General features: G+C 40.9%; 1 protein-coding gene across 1 annotated transcript in view; it reads left to right on the plus strand.

Moving 5' to 3' along the window:
• The window catches only part of tg (thyroglobulin), a gene marked incomplete at both ends in the record, with an annotated part of 33525 nt that overhangs the window by 7928 nt on the left and 13097 nt on the right, over positions 1-12500 (plus strand). Inside the window, 24 exons of the mRNA XM_080053324.1 lie at positions 1-79; positions 530-824; positions 1331-1369; positions 1560-1796; positions 2099-2203; positions 2315-2392; positions 2714-2817; positions 3298-3409; positions 3831-3992; positions 4596-4787; positions 5178-5305; positions 5788-5935; positions 6343-6504; positions 7105-7248; positions 7604-7768; positions 8180-8284; positions 8815-8924; positions 9026-9131; positions 9343-9546; positions 10216-10386; positions 10892-10978; positions 11322-11372; positions 11841-11978; positions 12474-12500. The exon at positions 1-79 is cut by the window's left edge and continues 17 nt beyond it; the exon at positions 12474-12500 is cut by the window's right edge and continues 150 nt beyond it. Of these exons, the coding sequence (XP_079909450.1) occupies positions 1-79; positions 530-824; positions 1331-1369; positions 1560-1796; positions 2099-2203; positions 2315-2392; positions 2714-2817; positions 3298-3409; positions 3831-3992; positions 4596-4787; positions 5178-5305; positions 5788-5935; positions 6343-6504; positions 7105-7248; positions 7604-7768; positions 8180-8284; positions 8815-8924; positions 9026-9131; positions 9343-9546; positions 10216-10386; positions 10892-10978; positions 11322-11372; positions 11841-11978; positions 12474-12500 (3149 nt within the window). The remainder of the gene's footprint in view (positions 80-529; positions 825-1330; positions 1370-1559; positions 1797-2098; positions 2204-2314; positions 2393-2713; positions 2818-3297; positions 3410-3830; positions 3993-4595; positions 4788-5177; positions 5306-5787; positions 5936-6342; positions 6505-7104; positions 7249-7603; positions 7769-8179; positions 8285-8814; positions 8925-9025; positions 9132-9342; positions 9547-10215; positions 10387-10891; positions 10979-11321; positions 11373-11840; positions 11979-12473) is intronic.

The following is a 12500-nucleotide window of genomic DNA, read 5'->3' on the forward strand; positions in this document are numbered from 1 at the left end:
CCGTTCCTGCTCTGATGAAAACGTTAATGACGACATCATCTTCGTCCCGAGCTGTTCGCCCAGCGGTTCCTTCAAGGAGGTCTGTTTAACTGTCAAGCAAATATTACTCTATCTATCAATCAACTTTATTGAGGAGATTCAAGGTCCACTAAAAAGACAAAATACAAGTACAAGGTGCTACGACAAACTTTTGAATATTTCTGAAACAGTCTAACTTTTCCTTTGATGATCATAAATTACATGTAAAAGCAAACGAGACCATCAGTGTAAAAGAATGATATTTTTATCTGCTCTGTGTCCTCGCACTATACTGTTGTGTTTATTTGTGTCCCAGCTGTTGCTCTCTTCACTTGTGTTTTTTTAAGAATTTGACTGCTGCTCCCCTCCACACACACACACACACACACACACACACACACACACACACACACACACACACACACACACACACACACACACACACACACACACACTCACTCACACACTTTGACAAATAAACCATCTTGACTCATATGGTATTGTCCCGTAGGTCCAGTGTTCGGGCTCAGAGTGTTGGTGTGTGTCCCCGCTCGGTGTGGAGGTCGCTGGGTCGCGTTCGGCCGGCCGCCCCCCTCGATGCCCCTCCAGCTGTGAGAGAGACAGAGAAACCGCGCTGAGCCAAAGAGCCAAAATGTCAGCCGGCGCTCAGATACACATCCCGGCGTGTTCAGAGGACGGAAGCTTCCTGCCACTGCAGTGTGTCGGGGCGCGATGCTTCTGTGTCAACGCTGAAGGAAAAACCATGATGGGTTCTACTACTGCGTCAACAGGGGGCGCTGTCACATGTAAGTTTAGTTTAAGTTTATTTCAGACTTTTTTTTTGGGGGGCATTTTTAAAGATTAATACTACCAGTCTACAGGGTCTGTCACGTGTAGTTTAGATTTATGTTTTGTTATTTCTTGTTACGTTTTGTTTAGTTTATATTGAACGAGTTAGAAAGCGCAGAAATTCACTAATCCTGCTATATGGTTATAACAGACTTAGATAAAAAGAGGGCCAGTATCCCAGTGTTGTTTTCATGTACAGGCTTTTTTTTTACTACTACCAGTCAACAGGTAAGTTTAGTGTTAGTTTAGTTTTAGTTTAGTTTATTTGAAACTTAATCACGCACTTTTTTGGGGGGGAATTTTTAATGATTTATGGATAGTGCAGAGAGACAGATGAAATGGGGCAGAGAGGGGAATGAGACAGGCCGAATTCTAACCCAGGTCTGCTGTGAAGAGGGCTGAACCTCAACACAAACACCCATTATGTTTTATTTGACTTCATTTCACTTCTTCTTGTTTTCAGGTCCTGAGAGATCAATGCAGAACCTTCAGTCCTCTGCAGGTCAGAGAAAAACTGTTAATTATTCTTAAGAGAAATCATATACCCCAGCTTTAATGTGATCGTTTTGTCAAAAAAGTATTTAAAAGTTCCTCTTAGTTACTTTAAAGATGAATATTTGCGAATGTAAAATGTACCAGAATGAATTTGGTATTATTATTATAATTATTAATATTATCGTTGTGACTTGCAGGTAAATGCTCGATGGCGCTCGATGAGGTCACTGCTTTCCAACAGGAAGTGAAGCGTGTGGTGTCCCTCTCTAACTCCTCCCACTTCCCTCTGGGATACGGATTCCTATTGGCTGACGGTCTGAGCCTCAGCCCAGAGGAACTGCAGATCGACCAATCACACGAGGCGCTGCTGCTGCCGGTCTCTGATAGGCTACTGAGCCGCTCCAAAGCTGCTCTGTCATTGGCTGCTTTCTCTAGTGAGTAAGCGATGTAGATTTAGTAAAAAGTGGAAATACATGTCTAAATAATCATGGAAAATCCTTGGAATCAATTTATTTATGTTGTGATATAGCTTGTAATGTTGTTGATGGTGATTAGTTATTTAAAAAAAACATAGACCAAGGGGGGCGCTACAATCAACAAAAAAAACGTAAGAAGTTTGGAGATTACATGGGACGACAGACAGACAGACAGATAGACAGGTCCTTTACATTAATTTATTTATGTATTTCTTTACCAAATGAAATAGTGTCTGAAGTGTTTTTTCTTAATGTTTCAGCCGTCCAGATGTTCCTTCCTCCTCACCGTCGCTCCTACCAGATGTTCGGCCCACAATGTGACTCTGACGGACACTGGATACACACACAGTGTTACCACAGCACAGGTGACACACACACACACACACACACACACACACACACACACACACATACACAGATTTGTTGGTATCACAATCTTCTCAGAAATGCTTGAATAAATATACACTTGTCTTCAGGTCAGTGTTGGTGTGTGGATGAAGATGGAGAATACATCCCTGACTCTCTGACTGACCGATCACGGCACCTGCCCAAATGTGAGACACCGTACACACACACACAGACACAAACACATGCACAGACATACACACATACACACACATGCACAGACATACACACATACACACACGGACGCAAACATGTTACCACACAAGCACGCACAGACACGCAAAACAACAAAGCGTTTTTTTTATTGTATTGCATATAGTCGCTAAGTGCACCAAAAACCTGACCGAGGGTTTTCAAGTGTGTATTAAATGTTTTTTTCAAAATGTGATTGTGACTGTGTGTGTGTGTGTGTGTGTGTGTGTGTGTGTGTGTGTGTGTGTGTGTGTGTGTGTGTGTGTGTGTGTGTTCAGGTCTATCTCGCTGTCAGAGAGCTCAGTCTCACACGCTGCTCTCTGGTTGGATGAAAGGATCTGACATCAAAACGCCTTCAGCTTACAACCCGGAGTGTGAGGAGGTAAGGCACACACACGCACGCACGCACACACACACACACACACACACACACACACACACACACATAATTTCAAAGCAAATAACAAATATTTTAAATTTAATTTTTTCCCCCTTTAACTCATTAAGTCATGGCTTTTCCTTTCTTAATACTAGTGCAGTGCCCGTAGGAAGCAGGTATTAACTTATGCATGCTTAAATGTAACCCTTCTATCAAAGGGACAGTGTCACACAGTCATTGAAATGGCTGTAGCACGGCTCGTCAATGTCCCTTTTGGTCTATCTTTTAATATTTTTTGCGCCATATAATCCTATTCTTTATGGGCAGAGCAGGTGAAATATTTTTTTATTGGTTACAGCTTGAAGGCAGCAGCATTTATCATTGCAAACAAAATGAAGGGCATTTTTGCATTTTACAAAGTCTTAAGCTCGTTTAGGTGTTAGTTTCTGACGGATTTAAAACATTTTGTGTCCTGTGTTTCAGGACGGTCGTTTCTCGGTGCTGCAGACAGGAGGCGCTGCAGGCTGGTGTGTGAATCCTCTGACCGGAGAACCGATACAGACGGCAACACAGGGCCCCACTGGACAGCTGACATGTAAACACACACACACACACACACACACACACACACTCGATTTACCCAAACCTAATTCAACACAAACTTTATACGCAAGTATTTAAAAACAAGGTGGTCGGGCCGCCCGTAGCTCAGTGGGTAGGGTGTCCCCCCACGGGCCAAGGCCCCGCAGCAGACCCGGGTTCTAATCCCGCTCGGGTCAGTACTCTGCGTGTCCTCTTCTCTTTGCCCCATTTCAACTCTGTCTCTCCAATTTGTCTAATAAAGCAAAAATGCCCAAAGAATAATCTTAAAAAAAATAATAATTAGGGGGTTAACAAACATAAACTGGAGAACTGTGTGTGTGTGTGTGTGTGTGTGTGTGTGTGTGTGTGTGTGTGTGTGTGTGTGTGTGTGTGTGTGTATCTCTATGCGTGTGTGTGTGTGTGTGTGTGTTCAGGTCCCAGCTGGTGTGAGCTACATGGTTCCCAGTGTCTCTCCGACGGCTCATTTGCTCCCCTTCAGTGTGATGTCACTTCCTGTTGGTGTGTCACTGATGACGGACAGGAAGTGACCGGAACCCGGACCCTTAAAACCGCCGGACGGACGCCATCTTGTGCCCGTAACTTCAAACACTTTGATTATAGTTTGATGTAGTTTAAAAGTTTATTTAAAGCCCCTCTAACTGTAAACCCAAATCCACTAAATCCTTCAAACTATGTCATGTTAAGTTACTTTATTGGTCAATTGTTACATTGAAATTTGCCTTTCCGCAACTTTGATATCATATATTGATTTTTAGTATTTCAGACCAGGTTTACAGAGACTAAAATCAGAGTGTAACCAGCTACTTCCAGTGGATGTTATTGATACTGCAGTCTGATTTGTTTTCTTCCTCGCAACACTATTTTGACAACTTTCTGTGCCTTTTTTGTTTTGTAATATTTTGAAAATTCATTCATTCATTTCCTTTATTTATCCTCGAAAGATCAATTGAGGGGTGATGACCGTCATTTACAATGATGTTGAGTAAAAATACAATACACACACAAACACAATGCAAATATACAACAAGTTTACAAAGAGACAAGAACAATTAAAACATTCAGATCAAAATGAGTGAAGCAGAACAATAGCCTAATTAAAACAGTTACAGGTGGAGTGGGGCTGATTCAAAATAATATGTTTAAATTGGTTAACGGATATGTCATTGTCATTCTCGTAGGTCCACTCTGTCCCGACTCGGCCGTTACCCATGGTGCATTGCTCTGCCGTCCCGACGCTAACGGATTCCAGAGCTGTGACCTCATCTGTCACCGTGGTTACCAGAACTCCCTTCCTGTCAGCAGCTTCCTGTGTGAGACCGAGAGTCGACGATGGAACGGAGACGACAAACCGCTGAGAGGAGCCTGTCAAAGTAAAAGCCCCGAAATATTTATTTTTTTATAATTTTTTCTCAAGTAGGATATCTTTTATTTTGCATTTTCTTGTGGCCATTACAATTGTACAATGTGTATTATGTATGAAATTGGAATCATCATGAATTTAAATTGTATTCAAAGCACAAAAGTAATACGTGTGTGTGTGTGTGTGTGTGTGTGTGTGTGTGTGTGTGTGTGTGTGTGTGTGTGTGTGTGTGTGTGTGTGTGTGTGTGTGTGTGTGTGTGTGTGTGTGTGTGTTTGTGTGTGTGTGTGTGTTTGTGTGTGTGTGTGTGTGTGTGTGTGTGTGTGTGTGCATGTGTGCGTGAGTGTGTTTCTTTGTGTGTGTGTGTGTCTCTCTCTCTCTCTCTCTCTCTCTCTCTCTCAGTCTCTCAGCCTCTCCAGTTGGTCCGGTCCTCTCAGCTGTGGGTGATGTCATCTCCCTGTTCTCAGATTAATTCTTTACAGTCGCTGCTGTTCAACACTCTGACCAGCAGGGGGCTCTGCTCCACTCAGGTAAACACAACACACACCTGCGCTACACTTTGGCTGTGTTGTAAAAACCCTACTAACGTCCTCCCTCCTACATACTCAACATGTATATACTACATACTGTCTACTTAACCATCCATTGTGTATGCAAGGTTCGTCGGACCGTTTACACTGAAGTATAAAGAATTAAAAAATAAAAACTTAAGAGATTCACACAACAGATTTTCTCTCAATATAGTCACAGAGTCGTTGCGGGTGTCTCCAACCCGTCTCTAACCCTTCTCACTTTAGTTTCAGTGATTCAGAAAGTGCGAGAAATGTGAAAAAACTTTGCAAAGGGGTTGCCGATCTAAGAAACGTTTATGCAACATCAAATATGCAAACTTTCAGATGGAGTCATGAAAAATTCGCAAACGTACCAATCCAGTGTGTGTGTGTGTGTCTGTGTGTGTGTGTGTGTGTGTGTGTGTGTGTGTGTGTGTGTGTGTGTGTGTGTGTGTGTGTAGCTTCCCTCAGGCCGCTCTGTGTCTTTGTGTGACAGTACCTCAGTGCGTCTGCAGTGTATCGACGATGAGACGTTGAATTTAACGTTAACGTGGATCGCCGACCTGTCTCACCTCCCCACATCTGACCTACCAGACCTACATGACATTGGTGAGTGCACACACACAAACACACAAAGAGGGAAAACACACTCGCACACACAAATAATAAAATAAATCGTTTTACTGTGTCACCACCTGCGATCTAATTTTTTTCAAACACACTGATTATCAGCTATAGTACAAAACAAACTTAAAGGTGGAGTCAGTGATTCTGGAGAACGCTTGTTGTCAAAAAAATGTTTTATCATAATCAGTGAATATCTCCTCACGATCTGCTACCTGTCTGTACTGTGTGTGCGGGCTGGAAAAAATCCAGTGTTATTACACAGCCTAGGCTCTGTAAATTGGCATTTTGCTAGCTACTTTGTTTACAGAAGCCTTGTTTATGTTCCAATTTTAACCCAAGAAGGAGAAGTCCAGTGTTGAATAGTTAATTTATTTAATTTGTTCTATCAGTTCTGTTTCTGAATGAGTCCAGACTAGTGGAAGGTGTTCTGGAACTTCTGCGTAACATTCCGTCGGTGGTGACATCATCCCAGCCCAAACTGGTCTCCGTGGCGATGCCAACCTTCGGCTGTTCCCAGGGTTACCGCCAGGACAGTGAAAGTGACGGCTGTGGTGAGCTTCAGTTATTTGAAATTCTGAGACTATTCGATACGGCCACGCCCACACAGTCCTGTCAAACGGTCTGGACAGTAAAAAAGCTGTTTTTATTTTAACAAAGTTTTATAATATTTATGACCATTTCTTTTCAATCAGATTTTTGAAAAAGCTTCTTGATACAACCAACTTTGATATTATATATTGTTGTTTTTTATTATTTTAGACCAGGTTTCCATGGGCTTTAAAGTTTATGATAATGTTTTGACCCCTAAGAAAAACACAATGGGCCGGTTTTGCAGACATGGATTAAGCCTAGTTCTGGACTAAATGGAATTTTGAATGGAGATTGTCCATTGAAAGTACAATTTAGTCCAGAACTAGGCTTAATCCATGTCTGCGAAACCGGCCCATGGATTAAGCCTAGTTCTGGACTAAATTGTTCTTTCAATGGACAATCTCCATTACAATTTCCATTTAGTCCTGGACTAGGCTTAATCCATGTCTCATTGTATTTCAATTTTAATTCTTAAAAATCTACTTACCACTAATTCCTTTTTTTTATGTCCTTTTGTGAAGGGAAAATGTATTGACCAAAATTATGTGTTATTTTCTCAGTGGTGTGTCCGGCTGGCAGTTACTCCCGTTTGGGGGCGTGTCCTCTGTGTCCTCGGGGAACCTATCAGGATGAAGAGGGGCGGGACTTCTGCAACAAGTGTCCAATAGGATCCTCCCCCTCCGGAGCTTCAGCTGTCAATCAATGTGAGTCCTGGCACAGTTTGAACCTTTCTGATGCAAAACACTGGAACTAGAAGTGGACATTTTCATTGACTGATGAGAAGTGTTTGTAGCAGACTATTTTTCATGAAATTCGTACAACAGTGATTTAGGGCCACGGTTGAGAGTACAAATACAGTTACATTTGTTGTAGTTAAAGTTAAAAATAGATCTTTGATCCTTAAAGTTATGATTCAATGTATTTGTATGTTTTATTAATAAGTCTAAAGGGTTAGTTGATGACTATCGGACGTTCAAAATGCAGGATGATATAAGTATTTGTATTTACCTGTGTGTGTTGGTGTGTTTTAACCTGTGTGTGTTTGTATATAAACATCAGGTGTGACCGAGTGCCAGATGCGAGGCCTAAGATGTTCAGAACAAGGCGACTTCCTGCCAGCGCAGCCTGACTTCCTGACGGGCAGCTGGAGGTGTGTCAACAGCAGAGGGGAGGAGCTTAAATGGACCAATGAAAACAAGCCGTTGACTGATGACCAGTGCAATGGTAAAGGAAGCAAATCTCAGCAAATGACAACATTTCTCATAAATCAGACAGTGAACAACATATGAACGAATCCTTCTGTAATAACCTTCGGAATAGTGCTGAGAATGATTATGGAAAGTTTAGTTGATGTAATTGCTTTAGAAGTTGAGATTTTTGGTTGAGAGTATTGAAAAAAAAACGTATGTTGAGATATTGTCCGTTAAAGATGGTTGTATAGGAGAAATATACAGATGCAAACAGACAAGGTTTAGTTCGGTTTTTTTGTCTTTCTTTAGCCTGTATTTTAGTGTGTGTGTGTGTGTGTGTGTGTGTGTGTGTGTGTGTGTGTGTGTGTGTGTGTGTGTGTGTGTGTGTGTGTGTGTGTGTGTGTGTGTGTGTGTGTGTGTGTGTGTGTGTGTGTGTGTCTTGTAGTTCTCATCAGGTTTGAAGCTGTTCCTGAATCAGATTTGATTGTCGGAGCTGAAGCCGCTGAAGTTCTGCAAACAATGTCGACTGACCTCACGTCCTGTGTACAAGGTAAGACACACACACACACACACACACACACACACACACACACACACACACACACACACACACAATGTAATAAACAATCTACACACCTATATACTGTATTTAAATGACAAATGACACCCCTTAATATCTAATGATCTCGGAAAATGTAAGACTACAGACAAACAAAAAATGCTGCCTAGAAGGATACAAAGAGTGTTCAGAGATAGAGAGGGGGTCAATATTAAATATGAAACATTATGCTTGGACCATTCTATAAAGGATGTGTATTTACATCTGTGGAATGGTCTTGACGAAACGATGAAACAAAGTATAAATATAATGCAAAACATTTTTATATTTTATTTATTTAAATTTGTTCAACATGAAGATTTCATTTATTCTTGTTCATTCAAGATCAATGGTCTAACTTGTGTGTGTGTTGTGTGTTTTGTGTGTGTTGTGTGTGAGTGTGTGTGTGTGTGAGTGTGTGTGTGTGTGTGTGTGTGTGTGTGTGTGTGTGTGCGTGTGTGTGTGTGTTGTGTGTCTGTCAGCTTGTGCAGTGGAGCCGTCCTGCCACCATGTGGCACTATTCAACAAACAGACTCAGTGTGAACTCTACAGCACACACACTCTGAACACACACTGCAACACCTCTGAGAAGGTAACACGCACACACACACACACGTATAAATACACACACATGTGTATTTAACATTGTACGTGGTCATGTATGTAAACACTTTTTAATGGTTATTGTTTCAGGCCAGTGGGTTTCTGGGTAATCCTCAGGCCGAGCGATTTGATTGGCTGAGCTGCTTGTTGAGAGTGAGGGGCGGAGCTTCAGATCTGCTGGTCATCAGGAAGAAAGGTATTTCAACCATAACCACCACGTCACAATTTCTTCGAAATAATTTTTTTTCAATTCTTAAAAAAAAAAAAATCCTAAATCTAAAGGAATAATAATAGTATACAATGATATTTTTTATTTGATATGATGATGGTTGAATAAACCTAAACTAAACCTGTCTGTCTGTCTGTCTGTCTGTCTGTCTGTCTGTCTGTCTGTCTGTGTGTATTAGGGTCAGAGTTCTCCTCTCTCCAGCAGGATAAACAAACCTTTCAGAGGATGAGGATGATGAAGGCTCTCTCAGGCGTGTTTAGGACTCTGGTGTTTTCCTCGGTGGGAACCAATCTGTCCGACGCACATCGTTTCTGTCAGGACGGCTGTAGGCGCGACACGTGCTGCGACGGCTTCATACTCAACCAAAACGTCCTCAACGGAGGTACGTTACTATGTAGACACACACAGGGACTGAATGGGCACAGCACAGGGATATTACTTAAGCTTTATGGGAAAAAAAGTATTAGGCCACACCTCTGCATTATTGAATACGGGAGTTTTATTCAGTCCTGTGTCCAAAAAAAAGCAACAAGCCATCCAGTTAACCAAACATTACAAAAATGAATGAATGAATGGGTCGTTCTAAAGAGCTCACTGAAGTCAAGTAATGTGGGACATTTTGAGGGACTAGTTTCTCAGCAGCAGTGGAACTTTGCTTTCCTAAGTCCAAAATTCCAAACTACCCCTTTAATTTCAAGGGGGACCAACTCCATATTAAAACATGTGTATTTAAAATGGTTTGTCATTAAAGCTCCTAGAGTCCAATCACTTTGGAAAGGATCGAGTGAATTAACTTTTGAACCCCCTCTCTCTGCAGGTTTTCCTCACAATCCAATACCTGTCTGTACTGGGAGTTTGTGGAAAAAAAATCCAGTGTTAATACACATCCTAGGCTCTGTAAACTTGCTTGTTGCTAGTTACAGTACAATAGCCCATTTATTTACAAACCAGTTTACAGAGCCTAGGCTGTTTATTAAACTCTGGCCTATAGTGTATCTATAAGTGTGTGAAAGGAATCGATGAATGAACTTTTGAACCCCTCTCTCTGCAGGCTCCATTCTCTGTGGTTTGCTGAGTTCCCCGTCAGTGTTGATGTGTGGAGACCAGGACTGGGACGTGATTGGACGAGGGCCGGCCAATAGGATCTGTGGGGCGGGGCTTAGCTACAACCAACAGCAGAAGAGCTTCCTGTTCGACTTCGGAGGAGAGAAATTCACCATCAGTAAGAAAACACACACATTGGGAATAATGACTCTAGATTTACTATGTTTTTACGACTCAAATCTTCATATTTATATACTTCTTATTCTTTTATTACTTCAATATTTATATAAACTATGTATTTAGACATATATATCAGGGTATGAAATTAGCTGAGGGTCGGGCCAAAATGTCCCTGAAAAATCTGAACTTGCCCTTGGATTTAATTTGATAAATTAAAAAATATAATTATTTCAGGGGGAATTTTAAGGGGGGCATTAAGTTGAAGTGGTATTGAAAAGGTCTTAAAAAGTCTTACATTGGATTTGGAGACCCCTGGCAGTAACATGATAGAGCAAAACGTTTTTATAAAATTGACCTGGAAATTATCAAAAATGCCCCCAAAACATATTTCACTTGGCCATACTCTTTATTTATATATTTAATTTCTAAATTGGAGCAGTGTAAACTTTAAGAAACCAAATGTTCCTAAATGTTTAATAAAGTATTTGTGTTTGTTTTTCCAGCGGACTCTGCTCTGCCGGCCGACAGTAAGAACAAGAAGGATTACCAGGCGTCTATCATCACCTCTCAGACCGTCTACATCAACTCTGGTACGCAAATTAGTTTTTATACTTTTATTATAGAAACAAATTAATTTAGTTTAATTCGAGACACTGTAGGTGAAAATAGTAAAATATGGTTGTTTGTTTGTTTTTTCATTTTTTTTCTGTGTTGTCATAGGTGTTGTTTATGTCTTTAGAACCTGTTAATACAAATAATATTAAAAAAAAATTAAAAGAAATTGTCAGAAATGTTGGAATACATGTGTAAATTTGGCAATATCTAAATAATTATGTTAAAATACATAATAATATCTATGTGTAAAGTTGCATCTCTTTTTTAATTTTTAATTTTTCTCACTGTTGTTGTTTTTATCAGATGCTGAATCATCAGTTTCTGGATCTGGATCATGCGCAGCAGCAGATCCCATTGCTCCTCTAGACGGTTCGTATCCGCTGTGTGTGTGTGTGTGTGTGTGTGTGTGTGTGTGTGTGTGTGTGTGTGTGTGTGTGTGTGTGTGTGTGTGTGTGTGTGTGTGTGTGTGTGTGTGTGTGTGTGTGTGTGTGTGTGTGTGTGTGTGTGTGTGTGTGTGTGTGTGTGTGTGTGTGTGTGTGTGTGTTCTGATTGGCTAAACAGTCCAAACAATCCCAATGTCCCCTACAGACTCATGCGTTCCTGCTAAGTCAGTGAGGGCTTAGGGCTGTCCCCCTGTCAAATCATCAAGTCCATGAGAGCTCTATATCTGCCCATTTATTTCTTTGTGTGTAACATGATGTGTCTCAAAGTGATATCCAACAGCACATACAAAGCTGAAGTCTTGAAATGTGTAAACTTTGGGAACATATCATTAATTTAAAGATGACTCATTAATCCAGATTGAATTTAAATATTAGTTTTTCTTTGTGTGTCTAGTGTCAGTCCAGCAGAAGTTTGAGCCTCTGTCAGAAGATGACGTCATCGTGGATCCAGAGAGGAACGTCCCTGTTCTGTCTTTCCTGCTCAACAAGAAGAAATACAACTCCCAGCAGGCATTGCTCTGGTGTCTCACACGTACGTTAACAATACGATAAAGTTATTGAGAAATTTAATATAATATTCATCAGTAGCTTGAAGTAGGTGTGTGCGTTTCTCTTGAGCCAAATTGTATATTTGTTTAAATTACTAAGCAGCAAGATTTAAACAAGATTTGTACAATAGCAATTCAAGGAACTATTTCACATAACTCATATAATCACTCACATGTGTTTTGTGATTTTGTCTGTAAAACAACAACAACAGTATTCATACACAGCCTAGGCGCTGTAAACGGGCATGTTGCTAGCTAAGTTGGGCCCTTTGTTTACATACACTTTGCGTACATACACCTTTACAGAGCCTAGGCTAGGAGATTCACCGATTTTGACATCAAGAGTTCTCCAGAATCACTGACTCCACCTTTAATCTTTTTGTTTCTGTAGGTTGTGCACATTTATTCTACATAGGATCTCAGAGTTCAATATTCATATTCCCACCGGTGAAGTAGGCCTTTAAATTTTCTGTTTTCAGGTTGTGATTCGGAGCAGCTGTGCTCAT

This window comes from Ammodytes marinus, assembly GCF_949987685.1.
Source record: "Ammodytes marinus genome assembly, chromosome: 25".
Lineage (NCBI taxonomy): Eukaryota > Metazoa > Chordata > Actinopteri > Uranoscopiformes > Ammodytidae > Ammodytes > Ammodytes marinus.